At 40.3% G+C, this 16,919-nt stretch overlaps 1 protein-coding gene across 3 annotated transcripts in view; it reads right to left on the reverse strand.

Moving 5' to 3' along the window:
• Positions 1-16,919, reverse strand: part of DOCK8 (dedicator of cytokinesis 8) — a 245,115-nt gene that overhangs the window by 176,499 nt on the left and 51,697 nt on the right. Inside the window, exon 2 of one of the 3 annotated variants that reach the window (XM_055428339.2) lies at positions 7,986-8,088. The exons of 1 other annotated variant lie outside the window; for it this stretch is intronic. In XM_055428339.2, the coding sequence (XP_055284314.2) occupies positions 7,986-8,088 (103 nt within the window). Of the gene's footprint in view, positions 1-6,686; positions 7,584-7,985; positions 8,089-16,919 lie in introns of those variants that run through there. One more of the 3 variants, XM_088837919.1, reaches the window with a different exon arrangement.

Genomic DNA, 16,919 nt, shown 5'->3' on the forward strand with positions numbered 1-16,919 from the left:
TTTAATTTCCTTGAAGAGATCTCGTTTTTCCTATTCTGTTGCTTTCCTCTATTTCTTTGCATTGATCACTGAGGAAGGCTCTCTTATCTCTCCTTGCTATTCTTTGGAACTCTGCATTCAGATGTTTATATCTTTCCTTTTCGCCTTTGCTTTTCGCGTCTCTTCTTTTCACAGCTATTTGTAAGGCCTCCTCAGACAGCCATTTTGCTTTTTTGCATTTCTTTTCCATGGGGATGGTCTTGGTCCCTGTCTCCTGTACAATGTCACGAACCTCCGTCCAGAGTTCATCAGGCACTCTATCTATCAGATCTAGTCCCTTAAATCTATTTCTCACTTCCACTGTATAATCATAAGGGATTTGATTTAGGTCATATCTGAATGGTCTAGTGGTTTTCCCTACTTTCTTCAGTTTAAGTCTGAATTTGGCAATAAGGAGTTCATGATCTGAGCCAAGGTCAGCTCCTGGTCTTGTTTTTGCTAACTGTATAGAACTTCTCCATCTTTGGCTACAAAGAATATAATCAATCTGATTTCGGTGTTGACCATCTGGTGATGTCCATGTGAAGAGTCTTCTCTTGCATCAGCTGCACTGGCAGGCAGATTCTTTACCACTGTACCACCTAGAAAGTACCACAAGGGACCGGGTACTTTGTTACAGCATGAGGGAAGCTTCATGCCCGTTGGCTGGGGGTAGAGGAAGAGGCATGATGCTTCTAGGTGCCTTGTCCTTGTACCATCAGGCATGTTTATCCCTATGGTGAGTGGTCCTTAAACTGACTTGGCTGTTCATGAGAGACAAGTCTTGGTCAATGTCACCCAAGACTTTTACGGTGCCAAATTCAATGGCTGTTGCTCATTCCTGGTTTATCTATAGCACTGGACAGTTAATTACTCTCTCCTTCTTGAAACACTTTCTTCACCTGGAGAGCGATGAACTGTCCTAGTGTATCCCAAGTTCTGAAAGTCCATGTACCAGGAAACCCCTCAGTCCAGCAAACTGGAACAGACACTTGGTCATCCTACCTCTGGGACACCACTTTTTCTAGGTTCTCCTTCCCCTTTTCAATGCCCTCAGGTTGAGTCCTAAAAGAGCTTCTCTCCCCAGTCTGAATTTACTCCCATATGATCTCATCTATGTCCATGACTTTAAATTTCTTTTTTTTCTTTTTAAAATTATAGTTATGTATCTGTAGCCTCAATCTTTGTCCTGACATTCAGGTTGATCTTTCCACCTGGTGATCTCACAGCCCTCTCAAACATAACAAATTCAAAATTACGTAATTTTCCTGCTGATCTGCTCTTCTTACATCTTTCAAGTCTCTGCATCTCAGCAAGTGACAATTCCAATCCACCAGCTGTACAGGGGAAAATCTTTTGGGTCAGTGTAGATTTCTCTGTCTCTCACATCGTATATATTATCTCTCAGAAAATCCCATCCATTTTACTTTTGAAATCTATCTAGGATCCAACCACTTCTCACCTTTTCTACTGCCACTACCCATTTCCAAAGCACTGCCATCATTTTCCTGAGTTATTGTGTCAATTTCCTAACTGCCCTCCCCACCTATGTGGACTCTATCTCCACACAGCAGCAAGAATGATCTTTATAAAAAAGAACCTTATAAGCAATCTTCACAATAAAAATGCAAATTGTGCTAATCCAGTGCTTCCAATAACTTTCCATCTCAATCCAAGTAACGGCCAAAATTCTTCCAAGGTCTCAGAGGCCTGTGACTCAGCCTTGATTCTTCTACCATCTCATCTCCTACTGCCCACTCTGCTCAGCCCATTGTCTGCATCCTTACTGTAGCTGCAGCATGCCACGTGCTCTTGCTTCGGGACTTTGAATGTGCTGTTTCTTCTAAATCGAATACTCTTCCTTCAAATACCTGTTAAGTTCATTCATAATTCTTCCCAAGTGTCTCCTTTCTAGACCTGCGGGCCTTTGCAGACCACTCAATCCAAAACAGTCCCCTCTTCTGTGTCACTCTCCATTCCCTATCCATGTTTCATTCTTTAAAGCTCTTACTATCCCTTGATATAGTCCACATTCACTTATTTGTCTATGTCTCTCATTCTAGAATGCAAGCTCATGAAGACACTCTGTTACATTCACTATTGTAACCCCAGCTCCTAGAGCAATTCCTGGCACAGAGTGAGACCTAATATATATTTCCTGAATGAATGAATACCTAAAACAATCCTCTTGGCTCTTCTACTATCTTGAAGTAAACAGAGCATAAGACAATAAAGTTCTCCGGCTTCAATATCTCAAAGCACTTCACGGCTTAGATTAAGGAATACTTCCCTGCTTCCACCAGTGGCAATCTTCCACTGATGCCACTGCACAGAAGATACTGACATGCCACAATGGACATCAATCTAATCTTACCAAGACTGATTTGATTCCTGTGCTTTACGATGACAGTAATGAAACTCACGCTCTGCATGCGGGGTGGCACTCATTTGACCTTCAATTGTGAATGTGCGTGAAAATTATAATGACATCTTCATTTTCCAACATGTCCCCTCCAGTTAAATCATTGAAACCTAAGGACAGCCCAACTTCTAGAAAGATGAAGCACAAAGGAAAAATAAAAGAAGATCACCATGTTTATCAAGTGATCCATCATTTAGATCATTCTTGGTAATAAAACAAAAAGGTTGCTTGATTACATAGAAACTTAAACATGTAACAAAAATGAGTGTTTTGTAAGTATGAGACCTTTTTTCCCTTTATAACTGTTATATACAAGCACATCGTGTAACCATGGTGTTTTCGTTTATATCCAGGATGTGGCTTTCTACATCCTTCTCTTTAGCAAGAACTGTTCTGGCCCAGCTGATTCATTCCATTTTACTTCACAATTTTTCTATTCACATTTTTAAAAATAAGATTTTCCCTCTATAAAAATGTAGGTTAAGTTCTTAACCATGCACATAGTGTCTCAAATTCTAAATTAGGGCAAAGATGACCTACCTTCCTACTCTTGTATATTTCACTCTCTTTTCTACTTTGAATAATCAGAAAAATGGTTTTAATATTTTACAGATTCATCTTAATGAAGATGCTAATATACAGTTTTTTGCTTTTGTAGGTGATTGGCATTGGGGGTATGCCACCTATTCACATGCCCATGGCACAGGAGTATTAAGAGTGTCACAAAAGACCCAGGGTAAGTCTGCATCATTGCATTTTGTCTATAAAACCAAATCTAAATGGTAGATCCTCTTCATATTAAAAGATGAAAAATTTTCATATGTTTTATCTACTTTGAAAATGTATGTATACACAATCATCACAGCTAACATTTACAATTAGAGCTAAACAAAAACCCAATAACACCACACACACACATACACACACACACAAATACCCACAAAATCAAACACATCCTTCCTCTCATTTGATTTGTCAGATTTATGACAGAGTCCACTATAGGCATATAAAAATATATCCACAGGATTAGCAAGTAGCCTTCACTTACTACGCTTTCTGAACTGCAGAGCAGCCAGGACAACAAAAGGAACTCTACCCTTCTTACGTTCCTCCTCCTATCAATATCTGTACTACTTCTACGTACACAGGTTCTTTAAACGATCCTCAGTCTGACCACACGCAGAAGTCCCAGGGAACTTAAAAATACTGATATTTGGGATTCTGATGACAGGACACAGGTGTGTTTCTAAAGGTCTCAGGTGATTCTGATTAGAGCCAGGGTTGAGAACCTTCCTTTAAATCTTCTCAGCCTCCCCCTTCAAGCCTTTACTTCTTATTTTTTTAATCTTGGATCTTTCTCTCCTCAGAATACCTACCATACTCGAAGCTGGTTTGGATTCTCTATATTTTATCTGCCCTCCCAAATATATCATAAGGCCCTTAGAAGGCAAAAGCATCTCCTATTCATCTTCTTGAAATCTCCCACAGCGTCTCCATAGTGCCAAATACACAGACAGCAGCATTAGCCTCTATTTACACAGAATCTACTTTATTCTTCTGTATTAACCCTAATAGGGGTAGCATTACTATGCCCATAGTGCAAGTGAAGAAACTGAAGCCCTGGTCAAGGTTAAGTAACTTGCCCCCTAGTATGTAACTAAAAAGTGATAGTTACACTCCACCCCAGATCCACCTGATTGCAAGTTCCTGCCTCTCGCAAAACAACAAGAAGCTTATAATTGATTGGGTTTTAGATAATGTCAATTTCTAAAAAGCACACAGCAAGCTACTCAACATCACTAATTATTAGAGAAATGCAATCAAAACCAAAATGAGCTATCACCTCACACAGGTCAGAATGGCCATTATAAAAAAATGTACAAACAATAAATGGCTGGAGAAGGTGTGGAGAAAAGGGGACCTTCCTACACTGTTGGTAGGAATGTAAATTTGTGCAACCACTATGGAGAGCAGTATGGAGGTTCCTAAAGAAAGATGGACAGGGAGGCCTGGCGTGCTGTGATTCACGGGGTCGCGGAGAGTTGGACACAACTGAGCGACTGAACTGAACTGAAAGAAAAAAAAAAGAAAACTACCATATGATTCAACAAACCCATTCCTGGGCACATTATGTGGGGGGACCCATACTTCAAAAAGATACAGGCACTCCATGTTCACTGCAGCACATTTACAATAACCAAGACATGGAAGCAACCTAAATGTCCATCAACAGAGGGAGGGATAAAGATGTGGTACATACACATAATGGAATATTGTTTAGCCATAAAGAAATGAAATAATGCCACTTGAAGCAACGTGGATGGACCTAGAGATGATCAGACTAAATGAAGTAAGTCAAAGACAAACATATATATCACTTATATATAAGTGGACATCACTTATATATGGAATCTTAAAAAATGATAGAAATGAACATATTTACAAAGCAGACACAGACTCACAGACTTCAAAAAGAAACTTAGGGTTACTAGAGGGGCAAGGGGTTGGAGAAGAGATAAATTAGGAGTTTGGCATTAACATGTGTATATATAGTAATATACACTACCATATATAAAATAGAAAGTCAGCAAGGACCTACTGTATACCAGGAACTCTACTAAATATTCTATAATAACCTATATGGGGAAAGAATCCAAAAAAGAATGGATACATGTATAACTGAATCACTTTGCTGTACACTTGAAATTAGCACAGCATTCTAAATCAACTCTACTCCATTATAAAATAAACATTAAATTTTAAAAATACAATAAATAACTTGGTGTCAATTAAATACTCTTAAAAATTAAACAATTATTTATATCAGCTTGTGGGGTTGCTGAAATTGTGATTCCATAAACAAAGGTAAGGGAAATAAAAGTCAAAATGCACTTAGTCAAACTTTTTAATCATCTAAAATCTTATAACGAACAGTCTATGGCTTCTCATTTAAGAAGAGCTGCTTCAGGTTGAGAGTCTTTAGGTGACAAACTATTCCTCTGCCTTCCCAGAAATAAATCTTCCTGAAATGTCTCATTATCTTTCTATGAAATGAAATAATTTCTTAAGGAAAAGGGAAATCATCATGTAAGTGGGTGATTTTTGCTGGAGGAACCTTCATTCAGAAAGATGACTCAAGGGAAAGAACAGCCACCTCATTCTGATATTACGACAGGACCAGCAAGTAAACATTAGGGTGATCGGAGTTTTCTGAGTAGGCCATGCATTTAAAAAGCAAAAGATGGATCAAAGGTAGATTTTGGCCTCTCCTGCCATCTGCTCATCATGCAGTTAACCAGAAGAAACAGGGTCTGCACACTGTGCTGAAGCCGGAGGAGAGACCTGGGGGAAAATATTCAGAAGACTAACCTGGAATTACACAGGAGAAACACGTTTTAAAGGCTATCCATTTGCAAATAGAATCAGGTAGAAATTATATATGACTCATGTATACTTAAACATTTTTGCTATTTCTCTGAGATGTTCTATTAGAAAATGAGTAGTTAAGCCACATGTTAATTCTACCACTTAGCTAATGAAATAATTCATCCAAATTCACGTTTGTCAAAACCTAGGGATGAGGAGGCATAACTACCAAAAGAACGCCTGCAAAGAGGAAACAATTTTTTAAAGTTTGTGACTTTAAAAAAATTTCTCCTGAAGAAATTTCAGGCTGCAGCTGGTGTGTAGCTAAGGGGTTAACGTCTGTGAGCTAAACTTCCTAAAGCCTCTTAATAGTGAGGTCCACACTATTTCTCAAGGCAGCTGCTGCAGAAAGCTGTAATCTAAATTTACAGAGAAGTAAAGAACCAAACCCCACATCCCCCACCTTGTTTAAGATTCAAAAGTGTATCCAGTCACTTTTTAACTGCATTTTGTATATTCTATAAGACAATTTTGGTCAGAATTTTTTTTAAATTTGTTTTCAATGAAATATATATCAGCACCAATGAAACCAAAAAGCATACCAAATTTATCTTAAAGTGTATCTAATACATCATGTATGTTATGCACTTGATATGCTTTTATTATAATCTGTGACTTTGAAACAGAGAAAAAGTACAAATAAAAAGGGCAGTTGAACATGCTACCGAAGTCATAAATAGATTTTTTTTAAAGCACTGTCATGACAAATTATCTTTTGCAGTAAAAGGTGCTATACATTTTTTAGTACTACTATTTCATCAGTGACATAACCCACAAATTATCCTACTGAAAGAATCACAAATCACTCCAGCAAACATACCTTTGAAAGATACACAGTTACACGGCGTGGAAATTGCTACAGGAGACAAAATGGCGGCTACAGGAAACTGAGTGGCAGGTTACAAAATTTCTAACAGCAGAAGTGGTTTTGAAGTAATAAGTGAGAAAGAAAAAAATAACCTAACCTCCTCAAGATAACCACTAGAACAAGCCAGAAAGTGGGGCCGTGCTGTGTGTGAGGAAGTGAGTACAGTGGAGGCTGCAGCTCTCTCACAAAGGAAGTGAATACTCACTTCTGGTTTTACCAACCAACTCATCTAAGTTAGATTTAACCCACTGGTCACGTCTGGCATTTAGTCCTCAAATAATATAACATATATACACACACTCAACAACTGGTGTTAGTATAAAAATGTGGGCAATCTTCAACTTAAAAGGTCGGGAGGGGTATAAAAATCAAAGTTCATACTGTCTGATTCCAATGATACCAAGTTCCAGAGAAAGCAAAATTATGATGACAGAAGTGGATTGGTGATTACCTAGTGCTGCTGGCTGGGGATTGCAAGGGAAGACCCACAGAAAGGGGCATGGCGAGATTATTTAGGGTAAAACATTCTATATCTTGACTATACAAATGAGCCATAAACTGGCCAAATTCCTCAAACTGTACCCCTTCAAATGAGTGATTATTGTAAGTAAATTACAATAAAATTATTCCAAAAAGTTACTTTAAAAGCTTAAGGTTGATAACTTGACTTTTCAGATTTTGGAATAATTTTTTTTTCCCCAATAAAAGCATGTTGCAAATGGTGATTAAGTTTCCAGGCTAATCCTTCCCTTCCCCAAAATGTGAATCATAATTTGGGTGAAAGCAAGTAGCATGGGAAGTCCACTTGAGTCCAGAATTAGGTTCGCTTTGCACTTTAAGCCCTAGTTGATGGAAGAAGGGGCTTCCCCGTGGTTCAGCAGTGAAGAACCCACCTGCAATGCAGGAGCTGCAGGAGGCTTGAGTTGGATCCCTGGATTGGGAAGAGCCCTTGGTAGAGGGCATGGTGACCCACTCCTGTATGCTTGCCTGGAGAATCCCATTGACAGAGGAGCCTGGAAGGTTATAGTCCATAGAGTTGCAAAGAATCAGACATGACTGAAACGACTGGCATGCATGCAGACCAAGGGAGAGAGGGAAACTGATGTCAAAAAGTAGACGCAGGGCTCGAAACTGGTGGTTGACGATGTAAGGTAGAGGTGGGAAAATCTTAGAAGACTTAGGAAGCATAAGCATAAGCTGGGCACTTCTGCCCTTGATCAGTCTCTAAGCAAACCTCTAACTCATACTTACTAGCTGAAGAGAGGGGAAGCCAGAGGTACTTATGCTTTGTCGATGGTACTGGCCAAGGTTTGGTGGGAGGGTAAATTGTTTCCTTATTTCCGCAGAAGAATACCTTGGGTTAAAACAGAAAAATCTAAATTAAGTGGTTAATTTAAAGCATCACTGCAATTATAGATACAATCTCTGATATCACGTTAGAAAACTGATTCCTTAGCTGGGTGACTGGCAGAACTCACTAAAATGTCCTCAGTGGCCTCTGGGTGGACACTAGAGCCTTAGGGTGATCATATACTCCCTTGAGAAGTTCACAGAAGCCAGGAGGCCTGCAGACAGGTCACTTGCCCAATACTGGAAGGATGATGGCTTTTCAGGTACGCTAGTGGTACAGAACCCGCCTGCCAATGTGGGAGATGTAAGAGACTCCAGTTGGATCCCTAGGTCAGGAAGATCCCCTGGAGGAGGACATGGCAACCCACTCCAGTATTCTTGCCTGGAGAATCCCATGGACAGAGGAGCCTGGCGGGCTACAGCCCAGAGCCACCAAGAGTGGGACACGGCTGAAGCGACTCAGCATGCAGGCACGCACTGAAGGATGACAGCACAAGGAGGAAAAAAAGTTGGGAGCCCAAACAGAAGACCCAGGGCGCTTGGCTCCTTCTTCCCAGGCCATTCGGAGGCACAGTCTCAGTCACTCTCCTCTCAGCAGTGGAGCACTTCCGGTCGCTGCTTGCTGTCATGGAAAATGCCAGAGAACTGCTTTATGGACACCTCTAACTCCCCACAGGCACCTTAGGTGCTACCTGGAATTGAAAGGGCTGTATTTATTCCAAACCACTCCAAGTGAGTGATCCTTCAAGTCGGTGGAAGTGACCCTGCTGAGCCCTCAGACAACATTCCTGCAGCCAGAAGGAGCACAGGAGAGTCCCGCTCCACCATCCACACCTGCTGGCGGGTGGCACTGACCAGCAATATCCCAGACAATGAGCAGGTTGGCTTTCTTTTATTATCATCAGATTAAAGAAATAATTTCCTTCCTTTTAAGAACATGTGTTTGTCTGTGTCAGGTCTTAGCTGCAGCATGAGGCATCTTCGTTTTGTATGTGGTATTTCTCTTTGCAGCTTAGTTGCCCCCCTGGGCAGTCTGGGATCTTAGTTCCTGGATCAGAAATCAAACCTGTGTTCCCTTCATTGCAAGACAGATTCTTAATCACTAGGGAAGTTCTGAGCAACTTGACTTTTGTGTGGGAAAAGTCAAAGCGTTCATTCATCAGTCATTTGCAACGCAACTTGGAACACATTTTCTCATTGTCAGTCTTTGGTGGCTGGATTCTAAGGCTAGTTCACAAAAGTGTATTTAAACAACAATGAGGCCACTATAGAAAATAACTAGAAACTAATATTACTGAGGACCAAATGAAACCCTATATTTGAAATATGCTATACATCCAACATAGAGATATACACACTTTAAAAATTATAACTTAAAATATTTAAATATTATAAAGAATCTTTTCTCCATTATAAAGTATAAGGTAAGGTGAAGTCGTGTCCGACTCTTTGCGACCCCATGGACTGTAGCCTACCAGGCTCTTCCATCCATGGGATTTTCCAGGCAAGAGTACTGGAGTGGGTTGCCATTTCCTTCTCCAGATGATCTTCCTGACCCAGGGATTGAACCCAGGTCTCCCGCATTGTAGTCAGACACTTTACTGTCTGAGCCACCAGGGAATTATAAAGTGTGCTAGGACATAATTATTAATTTTCCTCCATGATGAGGTTTCTGACATGATTTGCTTGGGTCCTATGTGGTGCATCTAGAGAGGGAGGAAACGTGTCCTGATCCCACCTGTGGCATCCATTTTCCCAACCCAAGAGTGCCTCAATTTCCTTTCAGGGCTGATACCCTCGTGTTGTACAGGTACAACTACAAATCAAAGGGATGGACATGTAACCCAATCCAAGAAAATTCTCTCTCCTTCCCGGAATCCTGAATGATGAATGAAAAGACAAAATGTGGTATATCATACATGGAATATTATTCAGCAACAAAATAAAGTATTGATATATACCACAATACGGATGAACCTTGAAAACGTTACATTTAGTCAAAGAAGCTAAACCAAAGACCACATATAGTATAACTTCTTATATGAAATGTCCAGCATAAGCGGATCTATAGAGACAGAAAGTAGATGAGTGCCTAGGGCTGGAAGGACTGAAGACAAATGGGGAGTGACTGCTGTTGGGAATGGGGTTTCTTTCAGGGGTGATGGAAATGTTCTAACATTAACTGTGGTGATGGATGCTCAACTCTGTGAATATACTGAAAACAAGCGACTCATACATGTTAAATGTGTGAATTGTGTGGCATCTGAATAATTTCTAAATAAAGATGAAGGATAACAGATACAAGTGTATGTGTGTGTGTGTGAGAGAGAGAGTGTGTTCTACAGAGACAAGAGTGAAGCCAAGGATTTAGCATGATAACCAAGAATGGAAGAAAACTTTCAGATTTTGATCTACAGTGCTCAACAGGCTGATTTTCACTACAAATTCAACAGTCACCAATTTCTAAAAAAAAAATCAAGAGGCTAGACTACTATCCAAAGCAAAAGGCCCATCTTTCATAAGCAACACTGCATCTTCTTTTTCACACAGGAACCCAAACCAGTAGAGCAATCACTTATTTGCTTATTTCAGAAGGTGACCACAGTCACGAAGGGTGGAGAGAACTAAGCAAAGGTCCTTTTCTGTGACCGAGTTGACTTTTCACACATAAGACTGACAAACTGACCCTGTGACTTCTGCTTCCAGGTCCTCCCCCACAAGGCTTCTCAAATAATGAGTTTTAGTTTTCTGGCTGTTCTAAAGTCCTTCCTGTCATAGACCAGAGAGGTTTACCTGAATATCTGAAAACTTTCATGAAAGAAAGTGGCATTGTGAGAGAATTATACAATGGTGGGAGGGACAGGTTCTTGCTTTCATTTTGAAGTAAAACTGGTTGTCCAACAAAGGCCCAATAATTTTTTCATCATGCCATCACAATGTTCTTGCTCCCCAATTCAGTTCAGTTCAGTTCAGTCGCTCAGTCGTGTCTCACTCTTTGCAACCCCATGAATCACAGCACGCCAGGCCTCCCTGTCCATCACCAACTCCCAGAATTCACTCAAACTCATGTCCATCGAGTCAGTGATGCCATCCAGCCATCTCATTCTCTGTCGTCCCCTTCTCCTCCCGCCTCCAATCCCTCCCAGCATCACAGTCTTTTCCAGTGAGTCAACTCGTCCGTCGCATGAGGTGGCCCCAACCCTACATAAACAGCTGGTGTTCCTGTTGCAATCCTCCACATCAGAGCTATACAACTGATCTTGTTCCCTGACACATTAAGCCTGCCCCAATCCTATTTCCTGTCTCTACAAAAAGCAATTAAACCTGTCTTTTCAAAACTGTCAAATAAGGAGATGAACTGTTTGTCCTTAAAATTATAACAGTGAATTTTCCCACACAGAAAGGAATTGCTTCATGTTCACTTAAAGAACTTCCAAATAAAATAGTTCTGGAGAGGCCCTATTCACATTTAAACTAGCAAAAATAAGCTGGGATAATAATATTATATGTTGGTCAAGCTATGGGAAAACCCCTGTGGTTTCTATATGGGTTCTATACTGTCTCTGGAAGATAATACTGTAATAGGTGACAAGAGTTCTAAAACTTGTTACTCTTTCATCTAACCAATCTCACCTGAGGAACATATTCCCTGGAATTCATACAAAAATATAATTTGAACAAAAATGAGCATAAGAACTCTGTATATGATAGCAAATAATTGAAAATAACCAACATTATTGGGGAGAACATTAGGGTGAACACTGACTACATAACAGGATAAAATACATGAAATATTATTTTACCATTTAAATTTTTTTTTTCCCAGCTGGATTTATTTATTTATTTATTTTTAAAAAGAATTTTATTAAAAAAGCACAAATGCAAAGAAATGAACAGAGGAAAATTTATGCGTCGAACCTGGACTGGTCACTTATGATAATATACATGCTACAATTCCATTCTCTCCAATCATTCCACCTTCACCCTCTCCCACAGAGTCCCAAAGACTGTTCTATATACCTATGTCTCTTTTGCAGTCTCTTATACAGGGTTCAGGTTACCATTTTTCTAAATTCCATATATATGCGTTAATATACGGTATTGATGTTCTTCTTTCTGGCTTACTTCACTCTGTATAATTGGCTCCAATTTCATCCACCTCATTAGAACTGATTCAAATGCATTCTTTTTGATGGCTGAGAAATACTCCATTGTGTATATGTACCAAAGCTTTCTTATCCATTCATCTGCAGATGGACATCTAGGTTGCTTCCGTGTCCTGGCTATTATAAACAGTGCTGCAATGAACATTGGAGTACATGTGTCTCTTTCAATTCTGGTTTCCTCGGTGTGTATGCCCAGGAGTGCGATCGCTGGATCATATGGCAGTTCTATTTCCAGTTTTCTGAGGAATCTCCACACTGTTCTCCATAGTGGTTGTACTAGTTTGCATTCCCACCAACAGTGTAAGAGGGTTCCCTTCTCTCCACACCCTCTCCAGCACTTATTGCATGTAGACTTTTGGATAGCAGCCATTCTGACTGGTGTGAAATGGTATCTCATTGTGGTTTTGATTTGCATTTCTCTGATGATGAGGGATGTTGAGCATTTTTTCATGTGTTTATTAGCCATCTTTATGTCTTCTTTGGAGAAATGTCTGTTTAGTTCTTTGGCCCATTTTTTGATTGGGTCACTTAGTTTTCTGGAATTAAGCTGCAGGAGCTGCTTGTATAATTTGGAGATTAATCCTTTATCAGTTGCTTCATTTGCTATTATTGTCTCCCATTCTGAAGGTTGTCTTCTCATACAAAAATAAATATTTGTATAGAACTATATGTGCATAAAGAATTAAGCTACAAGTAAAAAGTAACATGAGGAACTGAATACAAATATTCAACAACATGTGTATAAATAAATAACCCAGGATGTGCAGAAATCTTTTTGGCAGTTATATCCGTTCCGTTCCGTTCAGTCGCTCAGTCGTGTCCGACTCTTTGCGACCCCGTGGACTGCAGCCTACCAGGCTTCTCCGTCCATGGGATTCTCCAGGCAAGAATACTGGAGTGGGTTACCATTTCCTTCTCCAGGGGATCTTCCCGACCCAGGGATTGAACCCGGATCTCTCGCATTGGAGGCAGACGCTTTAACCTCTGAGCCACCGGCAGTTATATAAAAGGAGTTTAATAACTACCCCAATTCAGTTTTTTCTCTGGTAAAGTTGCTTAAGGTCATCATTTAAAAAAAAGAGTGTGTACATATAAAGTGTCATGAAGGCACAGATGCACTACTGGGGATTTTTTTTTAATTATGTAAACATTAGCTATTATGTTTACTAATATGGAACAAAAAATAAGAGAACCCAACCAAGGAAAGAGCTCATACAGGTATGGTGTCCATCCAGGTATTATGTGGGGGTTTTATTTCCTCTGCATTTGAGACTCAGATCAAATTCAATATGTCTAAGATAATTTTTAGGATGTTAGATTTATATCATATTTCCTTGATGAGCTATGATACCTTTCTTCTAATAACTTGAACTGCTTTATAAATATTATCTTCTTTATTTCCACAAATATCAATCAATACCCCTGCTCTGGGGTCAGAACAGTGAAATCTAGTGGCTAGCAAAGCTGCATGTTTTTATTCAGATTGACACACTGTTGTGTTATATACAGTTGGGACTAAGTATGAGCAGAATTAATGATTGAGCAGAGCTTGTTAAATGTGACCTACATGGTTCGATCCCTGGGTTGGGAAGATCCCCTGGAGGAAGGCATGGCAACCCCACTCCAGTATTCTTGCCTGGAGAATCCCCATGGACAGAAGAGCCTGGCTGGCCACAGTCCACAGGGTCGCAGAGAGTTGGACACGAATGAGCAACTAAGCACAGTTCTCAGCATGGACCATTTGCACCAAATCATCAGCTGCTTAATATACAATGCAGATTCTTAGACCCCACCCCAGTCTTGAATTAGCATGTCTCGTGGTGTGGCCTGGAAAAATAAATTTTTAATCAGGAACTTCAGGTGATTTTTATGTCCCAGAAAGCCTAAGATTCACTGATGTGCAAGCCTATGAGAGAGTGGTTGGTTGATTCATTAATTCATAAAACACTAAGGGCATACACAATGCTAGACTCTGTCATGTGCTAGGGAGTGAAGTCCAAGAAGATACCGTTGCTGCTCCTGGAAGTCCAGTAGATGGGAGGGAGGAGGCCAGATGGATAACTGAATAATTATAATACAATATGATATGCATATTGTGCAGGAATGTGCACAGTGCTTTGTGAGCAAAGAGGAGAGTTACTAATTCAGCCTTGGAATACTTAGGAATGCTTCCTGTTCCAGGAAAAGGAAACTTTGGGACCACATTTTGAAGAAAAAAAAAGAAGTCAGTAGGAACAGGACTGATGAGGGGAAAAAAACAATGCATTTCAAGCATTTTTAACATTTTTTAACATTTCATGACATTAGGTTTCTATACTCCTACTTCAAGTATTTTAACCATTGGGTTACCCTGTTTTTCTTAACAAGAGGCATAGCTAGAAGAGGAAAGAAAGAGTCTGAACTGAGCGACTTGGTTCTGGGCTTTGCCATTTGCCAGCTGTTCTGTATTCAAGTACATCAGTTAACCAAGCTGGGTCTTCGTTTCATTACATGGAAAATGAAGGGGCTGGGCTATATGATCTCCTGGGCACCTTTCCAGCTCTAACTGGCAAAGATGCCTAAGACTTTCCAAGCGGAACTATGAGTACTGTCATCTACATCAGCAGCTGTGCTAGGAAACTGAACAGCCCCAGAAGGCTTCTCTCTGGCTTTCATACCAAAAGGAAAATTCTTTAACTCTATGCCTGTATGGCCAGCAGCCAAAATGGTTGGAAGGATTTTTATAACCGATGAAATAAAAAACCAACCTTGTCCATAAGTATTTAAAGAGGTTTAGGATTTTCCTGAATCTGACATGTTTTAAACAACAGTGAAAGGACTGGAATAAAGAAAAGCAAACATATAATTTACTCCGAGTTTACATATAGTTACTTTTCAGTTCAGCTCAGTTCAGTTCAGTCGCTCAGTCTTGTCCAACTCTTTGTGACCCCATGGACTATAGCATGCCAGGCCTCCCTGTCCATCACCAACTCCCAGAGTTTACCCAAATTCAGGTCCATTGAGTCGGTGATGCCATGCAAAAATCTCATCCTCTGTCATCCTCTTCTTTTCCTGACTTCAATCTTTCCCAGCATCAGGGTCTTCTCCAGTGAGTTAGTTCTTTGCATCAGGTGACCAAAGTATTGGAGTTTCAGCTTCAACATCAGTCCTTCTAGTGAATATTCAGGACTGATTTCCCTTAGGATGGACTGGTTGGATCCCCTTGCTGTCCAAAAGACCCTCAAGAATCTTCTCCAACACCACAGTTCAAAAGCATCAATTCTTCGGCACTCAGTTTTCTTCATAGTCCAATTCTCACATTCATGTGTGACTACTGGAAAAACAATAGCTTTGACTAGATGGACCTTTCTTGGCAAAGTAATGTCTCTGCTTTTCAATATGCTGTCTAGGTTGGTCATAACTTTTCTTCCAAGGAGCAAGAGTCTTTTAATTTCATGGCTGCAATCGTCATCTGCAGTGATTTTGGAGCCCAAAAAGATTAAGTCTATCACTGTTTCCAAAGTTTCCCCATCTATTTGCCATGAAGTGATGGGACTGGATGCCGTGATCTTAGTTTTCTGAATGTTGAGCTTTAAGCCAACTTTTTCACTCTCCTCCTTCACTTTCATCAAGAGGCTCTTTAGTTCTTCCTCACTTTCTGCCATAAGGGTGATATCTCTGCATATCTGAGGTTTTTGATATTTCTCCTGGCAATCTTGATTCCATGATTCCAGCTTGTGCTTCATCCAGTCCAGCATTTCACATGATGTACTCTGGATATAAGTTAAATAAGCAGGGTGACAATATACAACCTTGACGTATACCTTTCCCAATTTGGAACAAGTATGTTGTTCCATGTCCGGTTCTAACTGTTGCTTCCTGACCTGCATACAGATTCCTCAGGAGGCAGGACCAGTGGTCTGGTATTCCCATCTCTTTCAGAATTTTCCACAGTTTGTTGTGATCCACACAAAGGCTTTGGCAGAAGTAGATGTTTTTCTGGAACTCTCTTGCTTTTTTCATGATCCAATGGATGTTGGCAACTTGATCTCTGGTTCCTCTGCCTTTTCTAAATCCAGCTTGAACATCTGGAAGTTCATGGTTCATGTACGCTTGAAGCCTGACTTGGAGAATTTTGAGCATTACTTTGCTAGAATATGAGATGAGTGCAATTGTGCGGCAGTTTGAGCATTCTTTCGCACGGGAATGAAAACTGACTTTTTCCAGTCCTGTGGCCACTACAGAGTTTTCCAAATTTGCTGGCATATTGAGTGCACCACTTTCACAGAATCATCTTTAAGGATTTAAAATAGTTCAACTGGAATTCCATCACCTCCACTAGCTTTTTTGGTAGTGATGCTTCCTAAAGCCAACTTGACTTTGCATTCCAGGATGTCTGGCTCTAGGTGAGTCATCACACCTTTGTGATTATCTGGGTCGTGAAGATCTTTTTTGTGCAGTTCTTCTGTGTATTCTTGCCACCTCTTCTTACTATCTTCGGCTTCTGTTCAGTTCAGTTCAGTCACTCAGTCATGTCCTTGCAGTCTAAGGGACTCTCAAGAGTCTTCTCCAGCACCACAGTTCAAAAGCATCAATTCTTTGGCGATCAGCTTTCTTCACAGTCCAACTCTCACATCCATACATGACCACTGGAAAAACCATAGCCTTGACTAGACGTTCAGGTCAGTTT

This window comes from Moschus berezovskii, chromosome 7, assembly GCF_049115385.1.
Source record: "Moschus berezovskii isolate FMDL1 chromosome 7, NW_MosBer_1.0, whole genome shotgun sequence".
NCBI classification, from domain to species: Eukaryota; Metazoa; Chordata; class Mammalia; order Artiodactyla; family Moschidae; genus Moschus; species Moschus berezovskii.